This window comes from Megalobrama amblycephala, linkage group LG8, assembly GCF_018812025.1.
Source record: "Megalobrama amblycephala isolate DHTTF-2021 linkage group LG8, ASM1881202v1, whole genome shotgun sequence".
NCBI lineage: Eukaryota > Metazoa > Chordata > Actinopteri > Cypriniformes > Xenocyprididae > Megalobrama > Megalobrama amblycephala.
This window is the reverse complement of record NC_063051.1, coordinates 32,295,672-32,308,532: the sequence shown is the minus strand read 5'-3', so window position 1 is coordinate 32,308,532 and position 12,861 is coordinate 32,295,672. Positions and strand designations below refer to the sequence as shown.

The 12,861-nt window shown below is 38.0% G+C and overlaps 1 protein-coding gene across 8 annotated transcripts in view; it reads right to left on the bottom strand.

Annotated features, from left to right (window-relative positions):
- dock9b (dedicator of cytokinesis 9b) overlaps positions 1–12,861 on the bottom strand; it is a 122,908-nt gene that overhangs the window by 78,540 nt on the left and 31,507 nt on the right. For all 8 annotated transcript variants that reach the window (XM_048200616.1, XM_048200621.1, XM_048200619.1 and 5 more), the window contains exon 2: positions 1,316–1,432. In XM_048200616.1, the coding sequence (XP_048056573.1) occupies positions 1,316–1,432 (117 nt within the window). The remainder of the gene's footprint in view (positions 1–1,315; positions 1,433–12,861) is intronic.

Below are 12,861 nucleotides of genomic sequence, written 5' to 3'. Positions count from 1 at the left end.
TCATTTTTACAGTATTGTTCTGGTAACCACAGCTGCCGGTATTTTTCCGTAGAAACAACGGGATTTTTTTTACAGTGCATATAACCCTTTTATATTATAGCTAATTTTGCTTATTTTTAATAGTGAAATTAAGTTGTTAAAAGCCAATTAATTATTATACTGACTTATATTAAGCAATATTTTGGCTTATGTCTAAAGAATATATTGATTAAATATGGTCTTTATAATAAATGATCTTTTTTACTTTGTATGAATGCTTTTGTCTTTGGGAAAAGAAAGATTTTGATTAAGATTTGAACAAAACCATAAATATAATTTGAGAAAAACTAATACATTTGGCTGTAATTTTTTACTAAGTTAGTCAAAAATATAATTTTTGTGTGGACATGGACTGATTTAAAAATAACATATACAGTCACTCTAAAAAAATGCTGGGTTAAAAACAACCCAAGTTGGGTTAAACATGGACAAACCCAGCATTTGGGTTAATTTGACCTAGCAGTTGGGTTAAATGTTTGACCAACCTGCTGGGCAGTTTACTATTGTTTAGAAATTACTATATTGCTCACTTAAACTGAACTCAAAAGGAAAATGGTTCAATAATGTCTTAATAAAAAGCTAAAAATGCAGAGAGGTTTGTGCGCATGATAAGTTTGTGCTTTAGGTAGAATGTGACCACATTAGACTAACAAGATTTTGGATTTGAGATTTACATTTACATTTTTACAATTAGATCTAGAATTTATAATTAGATTTATGCTCTAATTTCCTAACACTAATCTTGAAATTGAATTATAAATGTTTGATTTCATCTATAGCTGCTTGGCCAGTTTTTTCTGTTCCCCATAAACCAAGGCCCATAACAATGATCTCTCGCATACACACCCATTTCTAAAGGAAAACAAGTAGATGGTTCCATTCAGAGAAGCAGCTTGAGAAGTCCCCTGAGACAATGTTACTGTAATATTATTTGAGGGTTGTATTATGGTTGTGATGGAAAAGCAGGCCCTCACGAACACAGAAAGAACAGAGATGTATGACTAATGAGCCGAAGGAGAAAACAAACTCAAGACACACCGCTGAGAGGGTGCGAAATCTAACATCTGCGCAGGTTACTCATCACTCAGAATCATGCCGAAAAATAACACTTTAGAGGAAATCGCAGCATGATTTCAGATAGGACGAGAACAAAAAATACCGACAGAAATGAAACACGAGCCTCTAGCAGGGGAAAATGGACGGAAGAACAGGAAATTTAGGAACGGATACTGACGGGAGAGCAGATGCTCTGAGAGTTGGAAACATACGTTCTTACCTGAAAGTCATCAATAGGAAACTGCAGCATGTCTCTGAGGACATCACTGAGTATCTGAGTTTTCCTCTGGACAAGTACACTCTCATAGTCCAAAGGCTCGATCACTTTTGGTTTTACCTGGAGACAAACACACACACAAGTTTAACAGGATCAGACTAGATGGAACATGTTCAGGACTTCAAATCAACATAATCAAATCAGGACTTATCAATGACTATATCTATGACACAAGTTTATGGAAGGGTCATGACATTTGCGTTCACTAAGTGACTGCAGATCCTCACACCCATCTGATGTGTGTCTAAAAACATTCTGCTGAATTCAGTCAGGACATTAAGAGAGTCATATACAATTTTTTAGCATTTTGTCCTGAGGTATCATATATAAAACGTGAAAATGCACTCTGAAAAAATGCTGGGTTAAAAACAACCCAAGTTGGGTTAAAAATGGACAAACTGCCCAAATTGCTAGGCAGTTTTATTTAACTCAACTATTGTTTAAAAATGACTATATGGCTAGCTTAAAATGAACCCAAAATATGAGACATCATACACATAATCAGACACATAATTACTAGATGCAACAATAATAATCAAAAGGTGAACATTTATTAATAAGCAGTTTAATAAATGTTTATTGTTTAATTATTATTCACTAAACTTATTAATAAATGTTAATTACCAACATTTTTTGGGTTCATTTTAAGCAAGCAATACAGTATTTTTTAAACAATAGTTGAGTTAAATAAAACTACCCAGCAGGTTGAGCAAACATTATCCCAATCGTTGGGCTTGTCCATTTTCAACCCAACTTGGGTTGTTTTTATCCCAGCAAATAGTGTGTGAATCACTCATTTTTGTAAAATGACACTGTCGCATAAAATCTGGAATTCATTCATGTAAATGAATGAATGCAGTATATCACGCTTCAAACCCAGAGAGGAGACTTACTATGCGATCGTTAAAAAAAGTATATATACAGAATTTCAAAATACCATATACAGTATTCTATGATGTGACAACATCAAGAGGAGCCAATGACAAACACAAATGTCTTTGTCCACAGATACTCTGTTCTGTTTGTTAGTGAGTAAGAGAGAGTTGTGAATGAGTATTGTGTTGAACTGTACCAGGCAGTTCACACACTGCTTCCCATAATCCACGCTATGATTGGCTATGGTCAGCGCCAACAGCCTACATCACCCAATAAAGATGGGTGAACAGGTCTCTGTTACAATGTCCATTGTGACATCATTGCTTTATGGGACACACGGCACAGAACGGCAGGACTCTGCCTCAGGCACTAACTGGATAAGATATAAAGATGGTAACCTCTGGGGAGAAGTATTTCCTGTCCAACACAGACACACACACACACACGCACACAAACACACACACTTTCATAAAGCTGCCTGCCACAACCATCTCTGAAATGTGTTCAAACAATAAGTGAGCACATATTAAACACAATATGCCTTTGGTTTACAATAATCACTTTTAATATTGCGACGTCTATCTGTGTCTTAACATATTCATGTGCAGATCGACAATGCGCTGAAAAAAAATGCACCAGTAGACAATCAATTGACATTCATTAAAAACAGGGAAAAAACATCGGTCAAAACATTCTTTTCTGCCAAACTCTACAATGACATGGAGATGTTCCTGTTCTTGTAATATCTCAATTGTTTCTCCTAGAGAGCAATGAGATTATGTAAATGAAGTCTCAGATTTTTCCTCCTTAGAAAAATACCCCAGAGTTTAAATATATATATATATATATATATATATATATATATATATTTTTCTTCTAAAATGAGCATTGTTATCAAGCTCGTATGTTTAAGTTCAGTAATTTCACTTTAATGGCAATTAATACGTCCTTTTCATTGCCATTAAAGTGAAAAAACTGAACATAAACATACAAGCTTGATAAAAATGCTCATTTTATAAGAAAATTTCAGATGGCACTTAGAGGCTTTTGCATCTGAAGTCTTCATATATATATATATATATATATATATATATATATATATATATATATATATATATATATATATATATATATATATATATATATATATATATATATATATATATATACAGTACAGTCCAAAGGTTTGGAACCACTAAGATTTTTAATGTTTTTAAAAGAAGTTTCGTCTGCTCACCAAGGCTACATTTATTTAATTAAAAATACAGTAAAAAACAGTAATATTGTGAAATATTATTACAATTTAAAATAACTGTGTACTATTTAAATATATTTGACAAAGTAATTTATTCCTGTGATGCAAAGCTGAATTTTCAGCATCGTTACTCCAGTCTTCAGTGTCACATGATCCTTCAGAAATCATTCTAATATGCTGATTTGCTGCTCAATAAACATTTATGATTATTTTCAATGTTGAAAACAGTTGTGTACTTTTTTTTTCAGGATTCCTTGATGAATAGAAAGTTCAAAAGAACAGCATTTATCTGAAATACAAAGCTTCTGTAGCATTATACACTACCGTTCAAAAGTTTGGGGTCAGTAAGAATTTTTATTTTTATTTTTTTGAAAAGAAATGAAAGAAATGAATACTTTTATTCAGCAAGGATGCATTAAATCAATCAAAAGTGGCAGTAAAGACATTTATAATGTTACAAAAGATTAGATTTCAGATAAACACTGTTCTTTTGAACTTTCTATTCAACAAATAATCCTGAAAAAAAATATTGTACACAAATATTTTTGCTAACTTCTTTTAAAAACATTAAAAATCTTAGTGGTTCCAAACTTTTGGACTGTACTGTATATATATGTGTGTGTGTGTGTGTGTGTGTGTGTGTCACAAATTATGCTCTGATTTATCAAGATAACAAAGTTTGCAGTTAAAAATATGTATATGCAGAATGTTTTCTGTTATTGGGTAAGTTTAGGGGTAGGATTAGGGCATTGAATATAAAAATATAAAAAACATTATGTCTATGGAAAGTCCCCATAAAACATGAAAACGTGTGTGTGTGTAGAATTTCTTGGCCGTAATCCACTCGGCGTGTGTTGACGGGGACTCCCTCCTTAGGAATGCGCTCTGGAACTACACTGTTACATTTAGTGTTACGTTGCTTGCATAATAAAGCAATAAGCCCCAAAAAGCCATGATCTACAGTGAATTTATAACAGCTAAGGGACGTTGTGGAGCAGAGCAGAGAGCCTAAAACCCCCTTAGCTGTTATAAATTCACTGTAAACCACGGCTTCACGGGGCTTATTGCTTTTATAAAATGGTTACCACACAATACAAATATTAAAGGCAAAAAAATTTATCAGTGCAACTTCCATGAAGTAAAATCATTAAAATACAGAGCCCTGGACATGACATGCAGGAAAAAATTAATAGGCTAAATAGTGCGCACGATTTACTTATTCGTGCCTTCGATTTACTAAAACGTGTGCACGATTTACTATTTCATTCCCTCGATTTATAAATCATGCACATGATGTGCATGATTTAGTAAATTGAGGGAACGAAATAGTAAATCGTGCACACAAATAAGTAAATTGTGCGCACAATTAAATTTTTTTCCTTGCATGTCATGTCCAGGGCTCTGTACTAAAAGGCTTCCTTCCGCTGGAAAAACTAGTCCCTGTCCATTAACAGCAACAGAAGTTACATTATTACGCCATTAGATGGCGGCAAAGACTATCTTTATGAGTGTGTCAGTCAGTAGCGAAGACTTTTACAAAAGGACCGAAAGTTGTGAACACAGAACAAGACGCAACTGAAAAATGCTTTGTCTAGCACTGTTGTGTCAGGGCACGGGGAAACCCATTAACTGTTAAAAGACAAGATATTGCAGCGGACATTCAAATAGATTTTTTATTATGAACATAGGACTGACCTGAGGGAAAACCGCTATATCTAAATTCAGCTACACTCGCTCACTCGATCTCTCTCTTACAATACTCTGTTATACAGTAAGCTTCAATGAACAATATCAATGAGAAAAAACATAATGTTGTGTAGTGATACACAGAACTGTTGGGTGAAGCGCTCATAGCCAATCAGAATCAAGGACTGGAACTAAACGCTTTATTAATGAATATATAGCACATTACGGAAGCCTGTTAAACATCACATCACATACCAATTTATCAGGTCAGTTCTACCATACAGTCTACTCATAATCTCTAGTCAGGGGAACATTAATAGACATTCCTCACACACATTTGTTTGATGTGTATTTTACTGTACCCAAGACTAACAATCTGCATGTGCTCTGTGCATTGTCATATTTTTTCATTCAGAATGAAGTGTTTTAGTCTGACACTTTCTATGGCTTAAAAAACAATCAATATTCTGGCAACACAAGCAGTCAATGTGCCAGTCTGAATGCCAGCCACCAGACTGAGCCTCATTTCCCACAGGTCACTAAGCACAGCCAACACAAACACCTACTAATGAATACAATATGATACTAATTAGGAACTTGCCAAGGCTAGGCACAGTCAGACACACACACACACACACACACACACACACACATACAGTATGTGCAGCATTTGGAAGAAGCTGATGCTTCTTTTTGAAGAACATCCTGACAAACTTCTGGCACACTCATTTGCACACACACACACACACAAATGTGTTGTGTCAAATGTCAAGCTGGAACTGCAAAGGAAGAGGAGGGGAAAGGGAATCTCATTAAACTGTCTCCCTCCCTTCAGGCCGAAGGAGGATCTTAAGGTAGAAGCAGACGGCCCTCGCTGTTTAACTGGGCTGTAAATCCTTGTACTCTTGCTCTGATTTGCCACAGACACATGAACACACTATTGTATAGACACAGACAAACACACACAACTTTATTCTGCGATTCAATAAATCAGCAAAGTTTTTGAAGTGAATCTTTGTGAGCTGATCTGAGCTAAACTACAGGCCAGTAAAGAGGGTGTACGCCAACACAGGTGCAACTCTGAAAACACACACAGTTCATCACCACATTCACACACACTGTACGCATACACGTACATTTGCTTTCACTTATTGGGTGATTTATGAAACTTTGGATTATATTTTTTTATATAAAAATAAAAATAAAAAAAATAAGAAAACAACAGTGTGCATTAAGAAAATATTGCTAAACCATTGTTTTATAACTTTATTTAAATCAACTTTAGATTTTATGATAATTAAGCACGTTTCCCACCCAAATTCCCACCATCATACTGCAAAAAAAAATATTATTTGTTATTTTTATTATTACTTAAATTATAAAGCATTTAAACATGGTGGTAGCATTTATTTTTCCTAATGCAAATTTAAATAAAGACATTGTATTACAGTATTTCATGTTTTTTTTCCCTTTTAGAATAATGTGAATTACTAACTAATAAAGTAAACTGCCCAGAATTCAGTATTTATTCAGTATAGAGTCTGTTTTACAGTAATGAGAATTTGGAGGGAAAATGTGCTTTTAAAAAAAAGATCTTTTGATTTGGGGGTGAAATGTGACCTTGAATTCACTCTGGAAGATTCAATCTGTTACAATATATCAGTGTACTAACATAGTATCGTATATATCAGTGTAGCTGTAAGACAGTTCTATAGCCACTGTGTCCTAAGAACAAGTCTGACCAGCTAGTAGTTAGTCGAGGAATAATCAACGTCAAGGAGTTTTACTTTTTGGATTCAAATTTGACCAATCCACTTTTTTCTGTAACTAAAATAAAAACGTTATGAGCAGGGAAAGGAAAATATGAGATTATTAACTAAACAAAGACTAGTCTATGCAGTTTATACAACCTGTCGCAGAAGTACTAGACTTTTTCTAGATGTTTTTTGAGCTTTAAATGGTCACATAAGAGACTTACCCCTACAGGCGCTGCAGTTTCCCCCTCTACCTCCATCTCCCCCAGAATCCTGCCCTGCTGAGGTGTTTCACACACTGCATCTTTACGGGCGGCTCGTCCAGCCCTGCCCTGCATGATCCACAACACGCTCCCTCCAGAAGAACTGAGCTCAAATCAATGTCAGTTGCAGAATAATAAAAATGATAAAAAAACAGGCTATGTCTCGCACAGGGCCGAGAGGCAAACTAACAGCTCTGCAACAGCCTCCACAGCCCGAGGGTTTTCTTCCTTCTCTGCTGCTCTCCCCCTGGCTGAGTCTCTCTTTCTGTTCTTCCACTCTTCTCTGTTTCTGAACTTTACCATGTGGAGTTCTCAAGAGTGTTTTCCTCTATCAGTTCAGTCCCTCCCTCCCTCTCACTCTCTCTCACTCTCTCTTTTCCTTGTGAGAAGCAAAGACCACTCCTTCACACAGCTGTTCTGGTATGGAGGAGTGTGTGTGCGTGTGTGAGTGTGTGTCCATGTCCACTATTGTGTTGTCATGCTCATCTGTCCTCCCTCTGCGCCGAAACAGAGATCTTAATTGTCTGTTTCACCTGCCAGAGAGCAACACCCAAAGCCCATGAGTGAACATACTGTAGAGTAACAAATAAAGAGACAAAAAGTCGTTCTCTTTATAGATTTTACCCCCCTAAAAATGACACAGCAAGTAGAAAAAGTTAATGAAAGTTATACTGCAGAGATTAGTTACATTAAGAACATTTATGAATTCAATATAGTTATATAGATGATTTCATGGTGTCCTAAAACCATCTGCAGACAACTTTTCTTTTTCCTTATCTCACCTTATCTGTCTGTTTCTAGCCGTTTCTTACAGAGTAAGGAAACTTACAACCATTTAACAGGTTTTTACCATAGAATTTTAAGTCTTTTACACATTTTTTTTTTTTGCTCAGTTTTCCGTGAAGAGAAAGATTGTAATCTTTAAATGTGTATATTTACTTAAAGTAGCATGCAGTACTCTACAGAGTACAATATATGGCCCCAAAACTAACAGAAATGGACTAAAAGCCACAAAACAACACAAGATTTTATCTCGATCTCTGTAAAAACACAAAAATATCACCCTGCACCATCTCTCTTTAATTCCATATATAGAACTTCACAAGAAAAATTTGTCTCATATTATAAACAACTCATTTCCTTCAAAGTACATTCACACAGCAGGATAAGACACACAATTACAGATCCGCTTATCTGCACCAGTCCAGCACTCTGGCGTCCTCAGAAAAGGTCAGACGAAAGTCCGACATGGCGTACGATTAACATTCATTCATATTCAGAAACTCAGCAAGAGCACAGGTGTACACAAACGCATGCTGAACCGCATACTAGCATAATACTCTTGCTATTTATGACACAGAAAGATATGATAAAAGTAGTACGAGTAGTGGCTCTGAATTCAGCAATACACTTCCTGTAGTCACCTCTCAGGGGTTCAAGGGGTCTTTTGGTAGTGTAGGAAAAACAAACAGAATGATACACCGATTGCGATGAGGAGGAACACACAGGTAAGCATCATTTAGGATTTCAGTCTTCTCGTGACGTGAACTCTGGTAAACAAAACTGCAAACAAGGAAAGGTCTTTAAAAATCCATAAACAACGGCACACAACTGTCAGTATCCGACAAAACATACAACAAATCACTTATCTCTTAAACTCAGGGAAGACTGTCCATAAACAGGTAACAAAAACATTCAGGTAAATCCTTTCCAGTGACTAAGAACGCAAAAGGTGAGTCCCTGCAACATAAAACAAGGCCAGACAATGACTGAGTGCAAGTGAACAGTTTTAAAGGCCGGGAACATATCGAACAGCTCCTCCCCTTTTTAAAATAGCCAATAGTATTTCATTTATGTCACAGCTCGGCCAGAGCCATTGAGCTTGGTAAAGCCTCATTTTCCTTCTCTAACCATTTCTCCTCCTAATATCCTCCATTTCGCTTTAAAATACAGCATTCTGTGCAGAATTCAAATGGGACTGATATGTTTTGTGGTCTGTGCCGACTCGTGCATATTGCTTTCGCTCTGTGCTGTCGTGTCTCTGGACTGGAGCAGACTGTGTGCGCTGCGGTGGTTCGCGTGACACTAACGCGAAACCAGACTTCATTAGTCTCAATGGAAAGCTACATCACTGTGTTACACATGTGCATAATGCCTGCCTACTGGCTGCTTTGACCCACCCTCAAAGAACAGTTGGGTAAGTGATTTTGTGATGTTGAGGAGATGTTGTTGTTTTTTTTGTTATTATTATTGCTGCAAAGTCAAAAACAAAACAAAAAAACATTGTATGGACTTCCCATACAGACAACATCGTTGTCTGGAGCTAAAACCCTGTGGCTGTTACATTTCCAACACATGCTCTAAGCAATCACAACAGACTGGGCCAACTGACCAATCAGAGCAGAGTGGGGTTTTCGGAAAGGTGGGCTTTAAAAAGAGGAACTAAAAGAGAGCTTTTTAGGCAGAGAGTGAAAAGAGGGTGTTGCACTTGCAGCAATGTACAGTATGAGAAAAACAATGTATTTTAGCAGATCCCCAAAATAATTTGACATCATGTCATTGTGTTTCTTCACATTCAATCGATAACATCGTCTATGAACAACTGCGATCAAACACATGAAACAAATCAATAACCTACAAGCATAAAGAAGCACTTTGTCCCCCACACCCTTGAGCTACGGCATTAGCTTGGGAGAGTTGCATAATCCCACTTTGACGCAATAATTGGGAAGATTCCCAAAGGGGGTCAGGGCAGGGAGCCAGGGCGGGGACCACTGACTGAAAAAAAAAATCCTGAAACCCCCGACCTCACTGCATACACCCATCCACAGTGGGAGATTCACAGCTGGGCCTCAACTTCAGCCAGCTGGTGCTGTGTAACAGCTGACAGTGATGAGAGCGTTTTATGGGGTTATACGCACCTTTCAGTGAAAGCATAAGCTGTGGAGAGCAGCACATTATCTGGAGATGAGCTGAGCACGTCCGATTGAAAGCATGTGTGATATATGATCCCAGCAAGGAGAGGCTCACAGAACTATCATAGATCATGGAAAAGTCAATTATGTTTCCAACAGTATGAGGAAAGATTAACCTGTGATCAAGCCTTGGTTACATGCAGTAGTGAGCTGATAAGGTCACTCAGACTAATCAATGTGTGCAAATGTGGTGCTGTTCCGTTCTCTGTTTGTCTGTCTGTCTGGAAAACACTACCATGTTGTCATTGTTTTTCAAGATTATGTGGCACTTGGTGTCATGGTTTTGCTGTGGAGCACATGCTTCAGATAAGTTGTTTCAGCTTCATATCCCACATCTCCTTCTCATCTGTGTTGCAGAGCCACACTTACTGCCAGTTACAGTATATATGTGCCAGATAGCAAGAAATACATCACTGGCAACTGCTGCATCCCTTTAGGATGGACTCCAATGCTTACATTTACAATACTCAAAAGTGGCATTGTAGAGACTTTTACATTATAACAAAATATTTCTATTTCAAATAAATGTTGTACTTTCTATTCATCATGAAAACATTCACAGTTTCCACAAAAATATCAACATTGATAATAATAATAAATGTTTCTTGAACAGTAAACTAGCATATTGTAATGATTTCTGTAGGATCATGTGACTCTGAAGACTAGAAAAAATCAGCTTTGGCATCAAAGGAATAAATTACATTTAAAAAAAGAAAACAGCTATTTTAAATTGTAATAATATTTCACAATATCGCAGTTTTCCAAACTGTAAAAAATAAATAAATAAATAAATAAAAAAAATATGAAGATAAGCATGATAAGCTTTTTCGAGACTTTTTAACGGTATTGTGTCTATATACCTGTTCAGATTAATGTGGAAAAAAGTAATTTAAAACAGTTTAACACTAGCTATGTTTCCAACCAAAGCTGCAAATTTAACTTGTGTACAAAATTGGAATATTGCATAAATTTGCGAATAAAGCAGCATTTCCATCTAGTGAAAAGAAGAGAACAAAATCGTCACTGGTGCTAAAAATCATTAAGAAAAATGGAAGTTGCTGCAGTAGGCTACTTGAGCCTCCGAGTGTGCACAAGAAGAGCAATAAATGTGTTGTCTTGTTTTCAGAGGCGTATGCCTTCTGTTGGGAACAAAGTCGTGTAAGAAAGTTCTGGGAGGTAATTACTAGGGCTGGGCGATATATCGCATGCGATTGTCACGCGCATTTCATCAGTAAAGCCGGTTCCCTGATTACCGCGAAATCGCCATCACCTGCTATCAAATGGAGCAGCATTTAATAGACAGAGCCGTAGTTCACTGACAAGCTACGCAATATTGCGTTCATTATCGAAGGCGATTCATCTGTGATAATGAACGTGATATTGCGTGGCTTTTCAGTGATCTACGGTTCTGTCTATTAAATGCCGCTCCATTTGAAAGCAGGTGATGGCGATTTAGCGGTAATCAGGGAACCGGCTTTACTGACGAAATGCGCGTGACAATCGCATGCGATATATCGCCCAGCCCTAGTAATTACACTGAACCACTTTCACGACAGACTAGGCATTTCAGATGCTGTGTAATGAGATTGGTCCGCTGGTTAGTCAAGTTATGCCATCCAATCACGCAAAGTCACATCTTTTTTATTGCACATTGAGGAATTTATTTGGTAAATGTGTTTCCATCATAGTTTTCTTATTGGATAAAAACTTTATCTGAACTTTATCTTAACTTTTTCCCCATTCCGGAAGGCACGTCCTCCATGCCAATAAGAGTCCAACTGAGGAGAAAGGGCGGGAGGGAGGGGGCTTTGGAGGAGTACGAGGGTCTGGCACCAGGTAAAATGCAGGATGATATGACGGCGGGAGAAACCAGGGCGCCGATGATGGTGGGAGGAGTCAGGGAGGAGACGAGAGCAGGAAGAGCCAGGTGGAGACCCAGAGCACAGCCAGGATGAAGGCCCACAGCGGAGTCGAGGGAGGGAGGAGCCATTGGCATGCGGACCCATGGGACGACAGACTGAGACGAAGCAAATGGAGGTGGAGATCCAGGCAGAGCCGATGAAACCAAGCAGCACTGATGGATCTGGAGGCCGAGGCAGAGCCACAGCTGGTGGGACTGAGGACCAAGGTGGAGCCCAACGGAGCCAAAGTGGTGGAGGGATGAGGCACAGCTAAAAGGCCTGGAAGTCCGTGGCCCAGGAAGTGACAACTGACCAAGGTGGAACTGGAGGGACGAAAGAGCCCGGTGGAGCCGACGGTCCCAGGTGGAGCCGAGAGAGGGAGGAGCAAAGGTGGAGCCGACTGGTCGACGGGCCGGTGACTGGAGGGAGAGCCAGGGGATCCTTTTGCCAAGACAGAGCTGGAGACCGGAAGACTCAAGGCAGATCCACACAGCAGTGGAGACAGTGGAGTCAACAAAAAGAAAGCCAAGGGACTGAAGCGAACCAGCAGAGGCAGGTCAAAGGACTGGCTGACTTGGGTAGAGGAGGCGGGAGAGGGAGGCTGGGTGGGACCATTGGAGACACAGGAGACTTGGAAGTTTTTGAACCCCTTCATTTTTTTCACCTTTTATGTTGCAGCCTTATGTTAAACTGCTTTAAATTAAAGTGATAAAAAGTAATCTAAACTCCATACATCATGATGATAAAGCAAAAAAACTATCTGTGACAATATTATAAAT